Genomic DNA, 16,540 nt, shown 5'->3' on the forward strand with positions numbered 1-16,540 from the left:
TTCGAATTGGCTCAATTTGTACGAAAGTTGAAGAAAGGATCTAAGCTAAAAGGTAAGTACCCTCTTATCTGTTTCAAATGTGGAAAAATAGGCCATTATGCTGCAAAATGTCCTCATAAACATGATAGTGATGATGAAGGAAATTCTAAAAGAAGGGTATACAAAAATAAAGGGACCAATAAGAAGAACTTCTTCTCTAAGCAAGATGAGTCTGATGAGGATGAATTTGTAGTCATCAAAAGGAAATCAGATGAGGAAAGTGACCATGATGAAAGCCAAGAAACATTATTCATGGCATTCACAAATGAAGATGACTCAGGGCTAGAAGGAAATGTAGATGAACTGTTAATAAGTGCCATTGAAGAAAATGAGAAATTACGGAATAAAATCATTTGTCTCAAGGTAGAAAACGAGGAAACAAGAAGAAGAGATCTCTTGGAAACAAAGCTAAAAGAAAAAGAAGAGACTTGCGAAGAACGTGAAGCCGAAATAGTATCTCTGAGGAAGGAATTGGAGCAAGTCAAAAAGGGTTGGAAAAGCTCTCAAATACTTGAGACTATCCTAAAAAGTCAAAAACCTCAACATGACAAGTCTGGAATAGGATTTAAAGGAGAATCATCAAGCACTAAGAACAGTGCGAAAAGCTATGTCGATGCACTTTCCAAGAACCCAAAAGAAGAAAAAGTATGTCATCAAAGGCGCATCCCAGATTCAAAGAATGAAGAGAGAATAACTCCAAAGAAGAATATGGATTCGAATCATGGATACTACAACAAATACAAACTAGTATTCCATCAAAGGCCCATCTCAAATCCAAAGAATGAAGCGGGAGTAATTCCAAGGAAGGAAATTGACTCAAACCGTGGCTACTACAACAGGTACAAAACTATCTTTCTTGGACATTGTTTTCATTGTAAAAACTTTGGTCATCAAGCCAGACATTGCATGGCTTGCAAGAGTGAAACACCAAAGCTAAAGGATCAAATAATCAAACCATATGCCCCCAAAAGGCAGGGACAAATCAAAACCTTCAATTCGTTTGATCCTTTGACCAAATTTGATCTGATTTGCTCATTATGCTACAATAATGGACACTATGAACAAAACTGCCCACTCAAAGGAGGAAAAGCAAGTAGTGAGAATCCCAACATGGATAAATGTGGCCTGGCTCTATATGCTCAAAATAATGAAAATCATTGGTTTGTGGATAGTGGGTGCTCCAGACACATGACAGGAGACAAAAGGAAGTTTGTTTCATTGAGCAAAAAGGAAGGAAATGTGTCCTTTGGAAGTGGATCTGGCAGAATTGTGGGAAAAGGAACTGTTACCCTCATCAATGGAAAAGGAAAAGCTCAAGATGCTCTGCTAATAGACGGGCTTAAACACAACTTTTGGAGTGTCAGCCAGATCTATGATCAAGGGCATAATGGTGTCTTTAGCACCAAAGATTGTGAAATAAGGAACTCTTCCTCAGGGGAACTTGTGGCGAAAGGGGTTAGAACACCAGAGAACATTTACATTCTGAATAAGATTCAAGAGAATAAATGCTACCTGAGTCAGACAGATGAAAGTTAGTTGTGGCACAAGCAACTTGGAAATACAAGCTTCGAAAATCTAATCAATATCACCAAGATTAAAGCTATACGAGACATCCCAAGTCTATTCAACCCAAATCAAGGAGTATGTGGTCCCTGTCAACATGGAAAGCAAACCAGAACCAACCACAAGATCAAGGAGCTCTCTACATCAAAGCCCTTGGAGATCATCCATGCTGATTTATGTGGACCAACTAGAAATCAGGGACTCCAAGGAGAAAGGTACTTTTTTTTATTTGTTGATGACTATACTAGAATGATGTGGATATATTTTATAAAATATAAATCTGAAACATTTGAGTGTTTTAAGAATCTAAAAGCACTTGTAGAAAATGAAAAGGACTCAAAAAATTAAGTGCCTCAAAACAGATAGAGGGGGAGAATTCATATCAAAAGAATTTAATGATTTATGTAACATACATGGAATTAAAAGAGAATTCTCTGGTGCCAGAACACCCCAGCGAAATGGGGTAGTTGAAAGAAGAAACCGGACAGTTCAAGAAATGGCAAGAACAATGTTATTAGTAGCAGACTTGCAGCCAAAATTCTGGAAAGGAGCAGTCAGGACAACTGTCTATACCTTGAATCGAATTCAATTAAGACCAAATTGTGAAAAAAACTCTTTATGAATTATGGAAAGGAAGACTTGCTTCAGTAAAGTACTTCAAGATCTTTGGAAGCAAGTGCTTCATAAAAATCAATGATGGCTCACTAGGAAAGTTTGATTCTCGGGTTGATAAAGGGATATTCCTTGGACATTGTACACGGAGCAAAGCCTACAAGTGCTACAATTTTTGACTAAAGAAAATAGTGGAAAGCATTGATGAAGACCTTCCAGAAAAAGAAATTGAAGAACATGAAGATGATCCTCTCATTGAAGAAGAATAACCTAAAGAAGAAGAAATAGATTAGGAAGAAGAAGAAGAGGAAAAAGAACCACCTCATACCCCTTCAAAGATGAAGTTTCTCCAGAAATATCATCCAGAAGAGCAGATTATTGGCAATAGAGATGAAGGGATGCAAACCCGAAGAAGGATGATAATTACACCAAAGAGAAACGTTATTGCTCTTCTATCCATGATAGAACCAGAAACATTTGCACAAGCAAGGATCCTCATTGGGTAAAAGCCATGGAAGAAGAAATGTCCCAAATTGAGAAGAACGAGACATGGGAGCTGGTACCTCGTCCAAAGGACAAAAACATAATAGGAACCAAGTGGGTATTCAAAAATAAAATGAATGAAGAAGGACAAGTTATTAGAAACAAGGCAAGGCTTGTCTGCAAAGGCTATTCACAAATTGAAGGAATTGACTTTGAAGAGACATTTGCACCAGTAGCTCGTATGGAAGCTATCAGGATGTTCTTGGCATTTTCTTGCTCAAAAGGATTCAAAATCTATCAAATGGACGTAAAATCAACATTTCTGAATGGGGAACTCAAGGAAGAAGTCTACATGGAGCAACCAGAAGGGTTTGATCTAACGGAAGGAAAAGACTTAGTCTGTAAGTTGAAAAAGGCATTATATGGGTTGAAACAAGCTCCCAGAGCTTGGTATGCAAGATTGGATTACTATCTACAACAACAAGGCTTCAAGAAGAGAGTGGCAGGAAGTAATCTCTACATAAAGCCGGATGAAGGTAAGCTACTAGTCACACTTGTTTATGTTGATGATCTGATTTTTGCTAGCAATAATGATGAAATGAGCTATGAATTTTCTCAAAACATGTCAAGAGAATTTGAGATGTCAATGATAGGAGAGTTATCTCACTTCCTTGGACTACAAGTATCTCAAACCGGAGGATGATTGTTTATATGTCAAGCCAAATATCTTAAAGACATGCTTAAAAGATATGGAATGGAAGATTGTGCACCCATGAACACACCTATGACCACAAATTGCAAATTGAGCAAAGATGATGACTCCCCTCCAGCAGATGCAGCTCATTACAGGTCAATAATTGGAGCCCTTCTGTACTTAACTGCTACAAGACCCGACATAATGCAGGTAGTAGGAATGCTGGGAAGATTTCACTCTGCTCCTAAACAATCCCATTTGTTAGTTGTAAAAAGAATTCTCAGATATTTGAAAGGAACTCCTGATTTCGGTCTTTGATACCCTAAGAGCTCAACAATGACTATAACTACATACACCGATGGTGATTGGGCTGGAAGTGTAGATGATCAGAAAAGTACGAGTGGAAATGCATTCTTCCTAGTAGACTGTTTAGTATCTTGGCTCAGCAAAAAACAGACATCCATATCATTATCCACAGCCGAAGCTGAGTATATAGCTGTAGCAGATTGTTGTACTCAAATACTATGGATGAAGGAAGCTCTAAAAGATGTCAACATAGGTATAGATCAACCAATTACCATCTATTGTGATAACACAAGTGCTATCAGTCTTAACAAAAATCCAATGATGCACTCAAAGATCAAACATATACCAATCAAGTATCATTTCGTTCGTGAACAAGTAGTTGAACAAAACATCATCTTGGAATATATCAATACTAAGGAGCAGATAGCTGATATTTTAACAAAATCTCTTCCTTGAGAAGCATTTGAACATCTTTGTCAAAAGATGGGGGTTATTTCTTTAGCATCACTCAAGTTCATTCATAAAGATGTTGTAGGACAGGGGGAGCAGTTCGACAGGGAGTCCGTATGCATTCCTTTGCCATTGATGTCAAAGGGGGAGAGAGGAAGAATATTGCCATCAATAACAAAGGGGGAGATTGTTGACATAGATTATCATTGATGTCAATATGGAAATATTCGAGGAGCCAAAAGGAGCAAACAGAGCCATCAGAGGAGCAAACAGAGCTATCAGAGGAGCCAAGGGGAGCAAACAGAGCCATCAGAGGAGAAAACAAAGCTATCAAAGGAGCAAAGAGCAGATAGAGCCATTGGAGGAAGCAAACAGAGCTATTGGAGCAATGAATGCCAAAGAATACACTATCAGGAGTGGAGAATATATATAAATAGGCAAATACACTATTGGCGGATCGGCGTCGGCGATGCCACGAGGCAAGGGAAAGACCCCCGGGGCCATGCGACATGCGATTGCGATGATTGGCGATCGCAATATCACATCGCCGTGATGCAAAGGAGCAGGGCCCAATTACACAGGCGGGCCCGATGGGTGTTATAAACCCGACCGTATAAAGTTTGAATTCCGCGCGTAAAGGTTTTTGTGTGTATTAACAAGTTTCAGTGTAAAACCCGAAATACAAAGGAAAAGTCCCGAAGCAATATGTTGCAGACCCGAAGCAACATTATAGTTTGGCTTAATGTATATGTCGCATCCGACACATCGCAAGTGCTTAAGGCGTTGCACCCCTAAAAGTGCTGATTGCGATATACATAGTGGACTCGATAAAGTTATAAATGTGGGCGAAATAAATTTGAAGTTCGCTCGTTTAGCGTTTTGGTCGTTTTTCATATGTTCCCGTGTATTACATTTGCGACCAAAAAAAGGCGAGCTCGCATTACCTGAGCATCCGAACCTCCACCGTTGACCATCCCTTGTAGATCCAATGGTTTACATATATTTCGGGTGGACATATCGCTCGAGGAATACCTGCTCGAAAAAGCGATATCCTCTTCCTTCTCGCTGTTATGTGTTGCCTGCCGAGTGGAATTAGAAGCCATCCGCTGAATACCAGTTCCAGCATAAGGCCCTTCCTAAATACCACTTGTGGTATAAGAATAATTGTATTGCGCGGGGTTTTTTAGGCCAAAAGGCTTATGATGACAGTTCCGATAGTTCAGGAGCCCTAAACGAAAGCTGATTGCGATTGCGATTGGGATGTGGCATCTGGGTCCGTCCTGATTGGTATAGTCTCTTCGTTAAACAATAAATTCCTGTATATGCCTATTATCATTAAAAGAAAAAGGGGCTTTGTTACAATTTTAATACGCAATTGTGAGCACGAAGACGCAAAGGAAGTCATAGCAACCGAAGAGCGAGGAAGTCGAAGGGTAAGCTAGCGTAGAGGAAACCAAAAAGCCAAAGCAATGAAGAAGAAGGAAGCCAAAGGACAAGCCAACGTAGAGGAAACTAAAGCGAGCGTTGAAGAAGCTAAAGAGCCAGTGGGAAGCGGAAATGAACAGTCAGAGGCATCAGGAATGCAAAAATAGAAAAAACAAGGAAGTGGGTGTGAATGATCAGTGTGAGAGGAAGCCGAAGTTCAGGCAGAGGCAGCAGAGGTAGGAGAGGCAGGAGAAGCAGGAGAACAGGAGTGAAGCAGAAGCTCAGCAGGTTTGGGAGCAGAGAACTACAGCAAAACAATTTATACCAGGTTTGGGTTGGAGCCCACAGGGTTGGCGCCTCAGAACTGAAAGGACTGGAATCCTTGGGAGTTGGTGTTCCTAAGTGCAGAACTATTGCCTTGAAAGAACAAAGTTGGTGCTCTGGAGGTTGGACACAAAAGTCCAAGTTGGTGCTTGGAAACTAATTGCAACCAGCTATATATTGTATTTATTTCATTGCACTGTTTGTGTTAATAAAAGCATTTATTTCAGCTATCTATTTTTGTGTTCCATATATATATGTGTTTTGGTGATAAAAAGAACAACATAAAAAGAAACACTGATTCACCCCCCCCCCCCCTTCTTAGTATTTCCAACAACATGGAGTTTGGGGCTAGCTGCCAATCTAACAATGTCATTTGTCAAGATGCTCCACTATCCATATGCTATGCATCCCTTGGAATCACGCTCGGAGAAAGGCAAGATATCATTGAGAGATCCTTATTGAACTTGTCAACAAAGTCATTTATCTAATTCTTGCAGAGCCTTCTACCGACTTGTATCGCTGCTTTTGTCTTCTTTGGATATTGTGATGCATAATGACCATTCTTATGACAAACAAAGCACTTGATTTTACTCAGGTCCTTCTTTCCTGGTTTTGAGGTTAACTCACTTTTTCTTTTACCCTTGTTGGATCTTTTATCTCTGCCCTTATTTGATTGACCAAATAGAGGTTCTCATCACCACCCTTTTTGCTAGCTTTTGACTCCATCTGAATCGCCTCTTGATATAGTTATCCGAAAGCCTGTCAAAGTTAGAGAGGTTTCCCAAGTGCAAATACGTTTGACAAATGGTTACCATGATGATGGGAAACCATTCAACATTCTCCCTAACTGTTCACTAGCTCTGCAACTTCAACATTCTCCCTAACTGTTGCAAACTGATCACAAATCTATGCGATCTTCATAAGGTAATTGGTGACTCTGTTTGATTTGTTCATCCCTATAAATATGAGATTGTTTCGCAATATAATCTTCCTGTTTATGTTCGGACTCTAGAAATTAATAGTCTAATGAGATGACTTTTTTGCCGCTTTTTTGGGCAGATTTTCCAGTTGATTCTGCTCGAAATCTGGTTAGAAATTGGGAAAATTGTAATTTTAAGTTGTTGAGTCTGTACAATCTGAGTGTTTTGGGAGTTTTTCAGAGTGCTGAATCCATTTATGTATTCAAAAGTGTATTTTAAATGATATAACTTTGTGATCTCACCAAGAATCATGTCGGCGGATTATGGTAAAAAAGACAAAAAGTCACCTCATTAGACTATGCCTTTTGGAAAATACTAATGATGGCATCAGATTTCTTCTTTGCCATCTTCTTCACAGATACGTGAGGATCATATGGTCCTTTATGGCATCCAGGATCATTCAGTTGACCTTCGCTTCCTTTTTGTTGTGATCTACCAAGTCCTGCAGATTTGTAGGTAGAGTCACAATGTGCTTGACATCATCCCAGAGTTCATTCTCTTTTAGTAATAGTGTAACCCTCACCTTCCATGATAAGAAATTTGAGGCACCATCCAATCTGTCCTCAAATCTGAGGTTAGCTAATGCCATCTTTGAGATCTACTACACACTCCCAAATCTCAAAATTAGTTTGAAATTCTCTACCTGCTGTTCCTCCTTTCTAGCAGTTGATTTACTGCAGCAAATCCTTGAGCATTTCAATCATAAAAGTTAGCTCTAGGTGACTAATGTCCTTATGATCTCAATCAAACAGTAGATTGCAGAACTGAAGTTAAATTTCAGACCATGTCATCAATCACACAATATCAAGAAATTGAATAGCGGATGTGAAAATTAATTTCACACACACTCAGGTAATTACTCTTTCAAATCAGCTTTTCATTCATCGGAAGACATACAAAGAAATCTCCACAAGTTGTCCATAAAACAACACTGCATGGATACCAAAAAACACCCCAATCTTGAACAAAACGATTGATGAATATCATGGACTGCATGGCATGTCCATACAGACTGTACAGACACCTGTACAGTCTGTCTGTATGACTGTGTTGATCATGTATGACCTATTCATGTGATTGTACGAATCCATATGGACCTATCCATATTGCTATAAGGAACTGTTCTGTACATTGAATAAGACTGCTTACTTCCTGGAAATGCCTCTTTCCTGGCTGCCTGTGCTCTCTCTGAACTGTTCATGTGTGATAAAAGTCTCTACCTTGCCTTCTCTTTATGCTTTTAGTGGATAATCTATTTTTAAATATCTCGAACTAGTTGCACATTCACATTGATTGTGTGCAGAAGTTTCTGTCCAAGCTATGATTCTCAACACTTTAGTCGATCAGGTTAGCTGGTTCAAAGTGATAGCAGTATTCCTGATGCTATGTTGGATTCTTTGTAATTCACCTTTATTAAACCTTTTTGGTAAACTCAGTGTTAAACTTTACAGTTGTGAAGTTCGTTCATTTGGTCTCGCAAAACTAGCTCAAGACATGCCATGAAAATGGTCAAATAGGCAAAAGTCATAAATGGTGGAAAAGGCAGGCCAAGGTTCGCAAAATTTAGATTAGTTCTGCAAGGATTTTTTATTGTGAAGTTCACAGAAGCATTGACAATCTTCAAAGCTTCTTTGACATTGTAATAGATGCACATTAATCTGGTAGTATATACATATATAATATAATTGTACCCATAGTCATCAGACCCAGCCAAATCTACCTGGATTTGCTGAGTCTGAATGACTTGCCAGCCTAATGAGTTGAGTCAACTCAGTCAACCTTGTCATAGAAAAAACCAGTCAAACCTGGGTTGTCTTGGTGAACACAAAACCAGCTGGAAAAACTTGCCAGGTCAAATTGAACATAGTCAAGACTCAAAACTTGTTCTGCCATGTGAGACTTGCCCAGTCAAGCTTGAGTCAACTCTCCAGCATGTCTATTGGTACTCATTTTTAGAGGTTGGGGTCTTTTATATTTATTATTTATGCAGTGTTTTGGTTTTTGTTGTATGGATTTAGTTCTGATCTGACTTTGAGTCTTAACTCTTGACATTTGACATTTATGATGGATGAAGGATGACGTAACATTTGGCTTCTTGATGAATAAAATTTATTAGTGTTTGGTATTGGTTATGTTTTGTCAATTGTTTTTTACATTCAATATGTATTTGCATTATATAAACTTAATATTCATTTATGATATTAAACTACATTTAATGTTCTTGAATCTATATTGCTTTGCATTTTTCATGGTTCTGAGTCTATTACTGAGTCTTTGGTAGTCCAGAGACTCAGCAGAGTCTCTGACCAAAATGAGTCAGGTCCCAATTGAGTTTGGTGACTTTTCTTGTACGTGGCTGGATATATCTTCTATTATTCTTTTTAAACTATATTTTATTCACTCTCACCTGTATTTTAAATGACAATTCTGTTTAGGAACGATGCTTAGACTTTATCTGTCATTCTTGCTCACTGTACTGTAATGAAATTGGATGTCATCTACATATGATATTTTATTCTTGTCCTTTTGCATTATTTGAATTCAAATAACCTTTTGGTTTTGTAAACTAATATTTCTCATCTTCTACTCTTTGTGAGCTATTATACACCTGTCATGCCATTTGATCGTCTTAGACTGCACTTTATAGCAAATGAGCTATTTTAATATCATACATACTCTTATCACAGGTAAAACGATTGTATGACACATTTCATGAGCCATTTAGACGTGTCGTGAAGTATAATAGGACTGCTAGTGGTGCAGAAGGTGCAACTCAAGATAAAGAAAATACAAAGAAAAATGAAACAACAGAATCTACAGGGCACAAAATTGATAATGTCGAAGTCAAACACTCTGAAGTGTCAGTAAGGTCAACTCTAAGTGTGGCATATGCAAAGTACTGGAACAAAATTGGTGTTCAAAAGAACGATCACACCGAAATTGGTGAGGCAATTGAGGAGAGGGCAACATCAGAAATGAGTTTAAAAGGTGACATGACTAACGATCAGAACGATTGAGGATGGATGTTGGAGACCAAAGTTTTCTTTGTCATTGCACGTATTATGAGGTGAGCATTTTATTTAATCTTCTCCTTTACATCTTTTTTCCTAATTTTCATAGGCAGTGTCTAGACTAGTATTTTCGAGTTCTCTAGTTTTATGCCCTCATCTCAATGACTCGAACATATTCTGACAAATTTCCCACTGAAAATGTCCAATAGCGCAACGTAGTTACCATAACTTTGTGTTGCATTTCACCATTGCAGGCTCGGGTTATGATTAAGATTGCTTCTTTATGAATCAGTGACTGGGACTGTTCGAGGTAAGGGTGGAAAATGTATGTAAATTATGGAAAAATGCTAACTGTGGGTTGGCAGACAGTCTGAAGTTTCAGAAGAATGTTGTTTGTGAGGATGTTCGGCAGTCAAAAATTTCTTTTGACCACAGTCGCGATAGACATTGATCGTACTTTCAAACATTCTAGATATTTCTTATTTTTAAGTTCTAACAAAGGTTAGTTTATGAAATCTTTCTTGTATTGACTTGTATGTAATTCATTGATCAAAGTAATAGAATATTTTAATATTTAAGATTTCTGGGATTCTTAGACTGCTGTAATAGATTTTTCGGATTAATCCCATTCATATTGATTATTTTAGATCAATGTTATGAACCTTCAATTGAGGTTCATCATCAGGATGAAAGGATGAGGAAAAATGATTGCTACTCCGTGGTTAATAGAGTATCTAATAAATAGGGAGAAGGTTTTAGGGTTTAAGAGCAAATGGCCAACAGTGAAAATAAAAAAGGAATTATGTAACTGAGGTTCATCATCAGGATGAAAGGATGAGGAAAAATGATCGCTACTCTATGGTTACTAGAGTAGCTAATAAATAGGGAGAATGTTTTAGGGTTTAAGAGAAAATGGCCGACAGTGAAAATAAAAAAGGAATTATGTAATTGAGGTTCATCATCAGGATGAAAGGATGGGGAAAAATGATCGCTACTCCGTGGTTAATAGAGTAGCTAATAAATAGGGAGAAGGTTTTAGGGTTTAAGAGAAAATGGCCGACAGTGAAAATAAAAAAGGAATTATGTAACTGAGGTTGGCAGCGGCTAACCAGCCTGCCATAGGGCATTAAATGCCCACGGAGATGCAGGCTGGATAGCCCGCTAACACGCGAATTCCCATTTCCTATTTAGTGCCCAGTTTCCGAATTCGCATGTTAGCGGGCTATCCAGCCTGCATCTCCCTGGGCATTTAATGCCCTATGGCAGGCTGGTTAGCCGCTGCCACTGAGGTTCATCATCAGGATGAAGGGATGAGGAAAATTGATCTCTACTCCATGGTTAATAGAGTAGCTAATAAATAGGGAGAAGGTTTTAGGATTTAAGAGAAAATGGCCGATAGTGAAAATAAATATGTTTTATTAAGTCATATTATAATTAAATATTTAATTAATGAGAGTGATTAATTGTTGATTTTAAGATATTTTAATATGTTTAAAATATATTAGTGAGGGAAAATGAGGATAATGATATAAGGAATATTTATATTAAAAACACCTAAATGAGTATTAAAAATATATAAATATTAGAAAATGTATTGAAAGTGTTATTATAAAATTAAATGAATTAAATTCTATTATTGTTTTCAAAAATGAGTTTAATGATAAATATTACATTGTTAATCAATAGGAATTAATAGGAAAGATTAATTGTATATTTTTGGGATTTTTTTATAATATGTTAAAAATATATTAATTTGGAAAAATGATATGAGGAATACTTAGTGTGTGTGTGTATATATATATATATATATATATATAGTGTTCCATGGGGTCGTGTCCCTCCATCTGAGGTCAAGTTTCCTAGCTCCCTCGCACTCTGGGGACTTGGGGACGACTGGAGTCGCTTCCCCACGCTCCCAAAAACTAGGGTAGGCATGAAAACTTGTAAGGGGGCATTTCCTCGATTTTCAGGGTTGAATCTTCCAAATGGGGTCCTTTCCTAGGCATAAGGGGTCTTGTGGGGTCGTGAGGGGTCGTTTCCCTAGACAAAACTCACAATTTTTTAATGAAACAAAAAGTCCTATTTTTTATGAATCGTGAAGGGTTTAAACTTTATTTTCAATGTTCATTTCACATTGTTTCATCTTTTCATGATATCACTCTGCTCAGTTGTCCTCTCGTCCTCTCGTTGAACGTTACTCGCCATCGTTAAGACACATCCTCTTGCTGAAGTTTGAACCACTGCCCGCTGACTCTGATTCAGATGGTGACATTGTTGATCATGATTTATTCATGCAACAGCTAGATGCAGGGACTAGTGGGGCATTACCTTGAGCAATTATGCTCATTAGATTTATCATTTGATATGTTCTTATGTTATTAGCCTATTTGTTTATCTGTTTCAGACTTAAGTTTATTTTGAATCTTGATATATGATATATTAGACTTGAGTCTTGATGCTATAAAAAATTGACTCTTGATGTATCAGACTTGCTTTTATTTCAATATTCAGTATTCGTAGTTGGAACTTCAATATGGTTTAAACTTTAAAACTTCAAACATTTATTTTCATTGTACATTGTTAGTAGTTACATTGTACAATTACAAACTTACATGTATGATGTATGATTATATGATATCATGCTTTTTGTTTTAAATTTGTTTTAGACTTCAGTGACATGATTCATCAATTTATCATTTATCCTTCATGATGCAAGTGTTATACATTATATAATGATAAAGACAATTACATTATAAATATTAAAATTTCAATTACATATCATATATTTTTTATATTTATAAGTTTTCAAGACCCCGACATCCCCTCACGTTTCCTAAAAATTGGTGGGGAGCTTTTGCATAGGCCGCTCCTGCGTATCCCCGCTCCCTTACCCCCACGTCCCAGAAACTTGGTGGAACATTGCTAAAAACATAGATCTCTCCTTAATTCCTAGAACAAAGCTTCCATGCACTTTATTTGGCATCAATAAATGGACCTTCTGATCAATGCTACACAAGGCTTGCAGAGACCTCGACAATGAATCCATGCCAGTATGACATGTGGACTATATGTCCCATGTTTACAAATCAACAACCTGCAGATGGGCCCCTTGATAATTAATTTAGAAATTAATAGACTATTGATTATTTGACTTCATAAGATACAAGTAAGTAATATTCATGGGCGAAATTTATGAACAAACTTGCGGGGTAGCTATGGGTTCTCCTCTTTCTCCGATAATAGCCAACTTATACATGGAAGATTTTGAATCCAAAGCCCTTGAAAGTGCACCCTTTAAACCTAAATTATGGAAAAGATTTGTAAATGACACTTTCCTCATTTGGACCCATGGGCATGCAGCATTAGAAACTTTCAAACAACATCTAAATAAACTTTCCCCATCCATAAAATTTACCATGGAAGTAGAAGTTAATGGTAGCCTTCCTTTCCTTGACATCCTCATGAGCCGTAACCTGAATGGCTCCACGTCCCACTTCTCACCATCATCCCAAACAAAAATTAGGCATTTTAAACACCCTTGCAACAAGAGCAGTGTGAATCTCTGATAAAGAACACTTAGATAAAGAGAAATCTCATCTAATAAATGTATTTTTAAAAAATGGATATAATAAACATCAAGCCATCAAAGCATTTAATAAAGCTAGCAGAGACACTGGTCTTAATAATAAAAATAATAAAAATTTTGACAACTTCATTAATAAAGTCAACCTTCCATACATTCAAGGTACTACTGATAAGATCTCCCATATCCTAAGAAAACATAAAATCTTGACCACCTTCAAACCGATAAATACTAACCTCAAATCTGTTAAAGACCCTATTGATCCTAAATGCCAAAAAGGAGTTTATCTGATTCCTTGTTCTTGTGGAATTCCATATGTGGGTGAGACAAGTCGATCCATTAATACTCAGATCCTTGAATATTTGACTGACATCAAACATGATAAAAAATGTCTGCACTAGCTGAACATTCCAATAATACAAAACATCATATTTGCATTGAAAATACCTACATCTTTGCCAAATTTGACCACTATTTCCACAAAAAATTTAGAGAAGCCATTGAAATCAGTAAACATCCCAAAAACCCAAACAGGGATGATGGATGGACCATAAGCAAAAACTGGATCCCCACTCTAAAATCCAATTCTTATAATTTGTAACCCTCTAAATCTCATCATTAACCTCCCACCTCTAATTTATTTAAAAATCTCTACAGTGTATATCATTCATTATATATATACATATACACACACATAGTGTTCAACAGGGTCACGTCCCCCCACCTTGGGGTCGAGTTTCCTAGCTCCCTCACGCTTCCGGGACTTGGAGATGACTGGAGGTCGTTTCCCCACGCTCCCAAAAAGCAGGGTACACAGAAACTTGTAAGGGGGCGTTTCCTTGATTTTCGGGGTCGAATCCTCCAAATGGGATCGTTTCCTAGGCACAAGGAGTGGTTTCTCTAGACAAAACTCACAATTTTTTTTAATGAAACAAAAAAATCCTATTTTTTATGAATTGTGAAGGGTTTAAACTTTATTTTCAATGTTCATTTCACATTGTTTCATCTTTTCATGATATCACTTTTGCTAAGTCGTCCTCTCGTTGAACGTTGCTCGTCACTGCCAAGACACATCCTCTCGCTGAACGCTGCCTGCCATCGCCAAGACGCATCTTCTCGCTGAAGTTCGAACCGCTGCCCGTTGACTCTGATTAAGATGGTGACATGGTTGATCTTGATTTATTCATGCATTAGCTGGATGCAGAGACTAGCGGGGCATTACCTTGAGCAAGTATGCTCATTTATGATTTATCATTTGATATGTTCTTATGTTATTAACTTATTTGTTTTTTTGTTTCAGACTTCAGTTTATTTTGAATCTTGATATATGATATATTAGTCTTGAGTCTTGACGCTATAAAAATTTGACTCGTGATGTATCGGACTTGACTTTTATTTCAATATTCATAGTTGGAACTTCAATATGGTTTAAACTTTAAAACTTTAAACAATTATTTTCATTGTAAATTGTTAGTAGTTACACTGTACAATTACGAACTTACATGTATGATGTATGATTATATGATATCATGGTTTTTGTTTTAAATTTGTTTCAAACTTGAGTTATATGATTATCCTTCATGATGTAAGTGTTTTATATTATATAATGATAACGACAGTTACATTATAAATATTAAAATTTCAAAGATATATCATATATTTTTATATTTATAAGTTTTTAAGACCCCGATGTCCCCCCACATTTCCTGAAAATTGGTGGGGAGCTTTTGCATAGGCCACTCCTGCATATCTATGCTCCTTCGGCCCCATGTCTCGGTAACTTGGTGGAACATTGGATATAAATGTTTTGTGAGTTGAGTGGGTTAATTCTGTCTCAAATTGTCAAAGGAGTGACTTGCAACTGCTATGGGAATGAAACAACGATTATGAGAAGGATACATTACCCATTGTGGGGCACCAGAAAAGACAAAATCACTTGGATTGGAATGTGAATTGCTGGTGGTGTGGGCATGGTATAAGGGGGGTATTTGTACAATCTAATTTTGGCCCGCTGTTCCCAAACAATTGCTATAAGGAACAAATGGATGTGTAGAAGGCTCAATCTTTCTAGACATGAAGCAAGCATTGGAAGGAAATAATACAACTTTACCTTGGGTTCATGGTATGAGAAAGGAGAATGAGTTAACTACTCAATGTAAGAAACTTGTAAAAGACATATCGTGCTGGTAAGAAACTATGGAACAACTCTTTTTTTACAACCATCTATCTTCTTCAGGCACTTGGATGAACAACCTAAATCTTTTGACCATTGAATTATTTTATTTTATTTTTGGTTTTGTTTTATTTATTTATTTATTTGGTTATCATATGAATGGCAACAACATATAGTAAAATCTTTTTGCAATTGTCTTCACCATAGCAAAGACTAATAATGGCAGCAATCATAACTAAGTGTTGATCAAGGCTTATATATACACACAATAATTAAAGCGAAAAGATTGCACAACAAATTATTAATCATATGATGTATGGCTGTAGGGTATGATCATTCAACCCATAAATTAAACCAATAGCAGAGAAACCACAAAATTAGTTGTATGACATGGTGTACACCGCAGGTTTCACACCAATGATTAAACTAATTGAGAGTTAACAAACTTGTGAATTGCAAGTGTTGTGGTATGTGGTGTATGCTAGATGAAACACATCGGAGATAGATATACCTACATAGTCACAAAATTAAAGCAATTACATAGCTATAAACTCATAATAACACACATATATTACCCTGGAAACTCAAACGGGAAAACCAACTTCAAATGGTTTTGTCTTGATTTTTGACAATTACAAGGTTACGTTGCAAGCTCATGGCTTTATGGCTCATTAATCAATTTACAAAAACAAAATCCTTTTCTGTATACTCTCCTCTCAGCGAAATGATCTTTTATGAGTCAAAATGCAAGAAGATATAGGCAACACTCGGGTAAAGGGAAGACCAAACTTCATTGTCCCTTCCTTTCCCATTACCCAACCCTCTCTTCTTCATTTAATTCTTCATACTTGAATTGTCCTTTGAAAAAACTATTTACCTTTAATTAGTTGTTAACTA

At 37.0% G+C, this 16,540-nt stretch overlaps 1 protein-coding gene across 1 annotated transcript in view; it reads left to right on the forward strand.

The window, feature by feature from the left end:
* ERCC1 (nucleotide repair protein) overlaps positions 1-10,465 on the forward strand; it is a 205,513-nt gene extending 195,048 nt beyond the window's left edge. Inside the window, exons 9-10 of the mRNA XM_089438651.1 lie at positions 9,564-9,943; positions 10,142-10,465. Of these exons, the coding sequence (XP_089294777.1) occupies positions 9,564-9,893 (330 nt within the window). The 3' untranslated portion in view covers positions 9,894-9,943; positions 10,142-10,465. The remainder of the gene's footprint in view (positions 1-9,563; positions 9,944-10,141) is intronic.
* The last annotated feature ends 6,075 nt before the right edge of the window (positions 10,466-16,540 follow it).

Source organism: Pinus tabuliformis, chromosome 9 (assembly GCF_031772625.1).
Source record: "Pinus tabuliformis cultivar Carrire ecotype Pingquan chromosome 9, CPIR1, whole genome shotgun sequence".
In the NCBI taxonomy this organism is placed as follows: Eukaryota; Viridiplantae; Streptophyta; class Pinopsida; order Pinales; family Pinaceae; genus Pinus; species Pinus tabuliformis.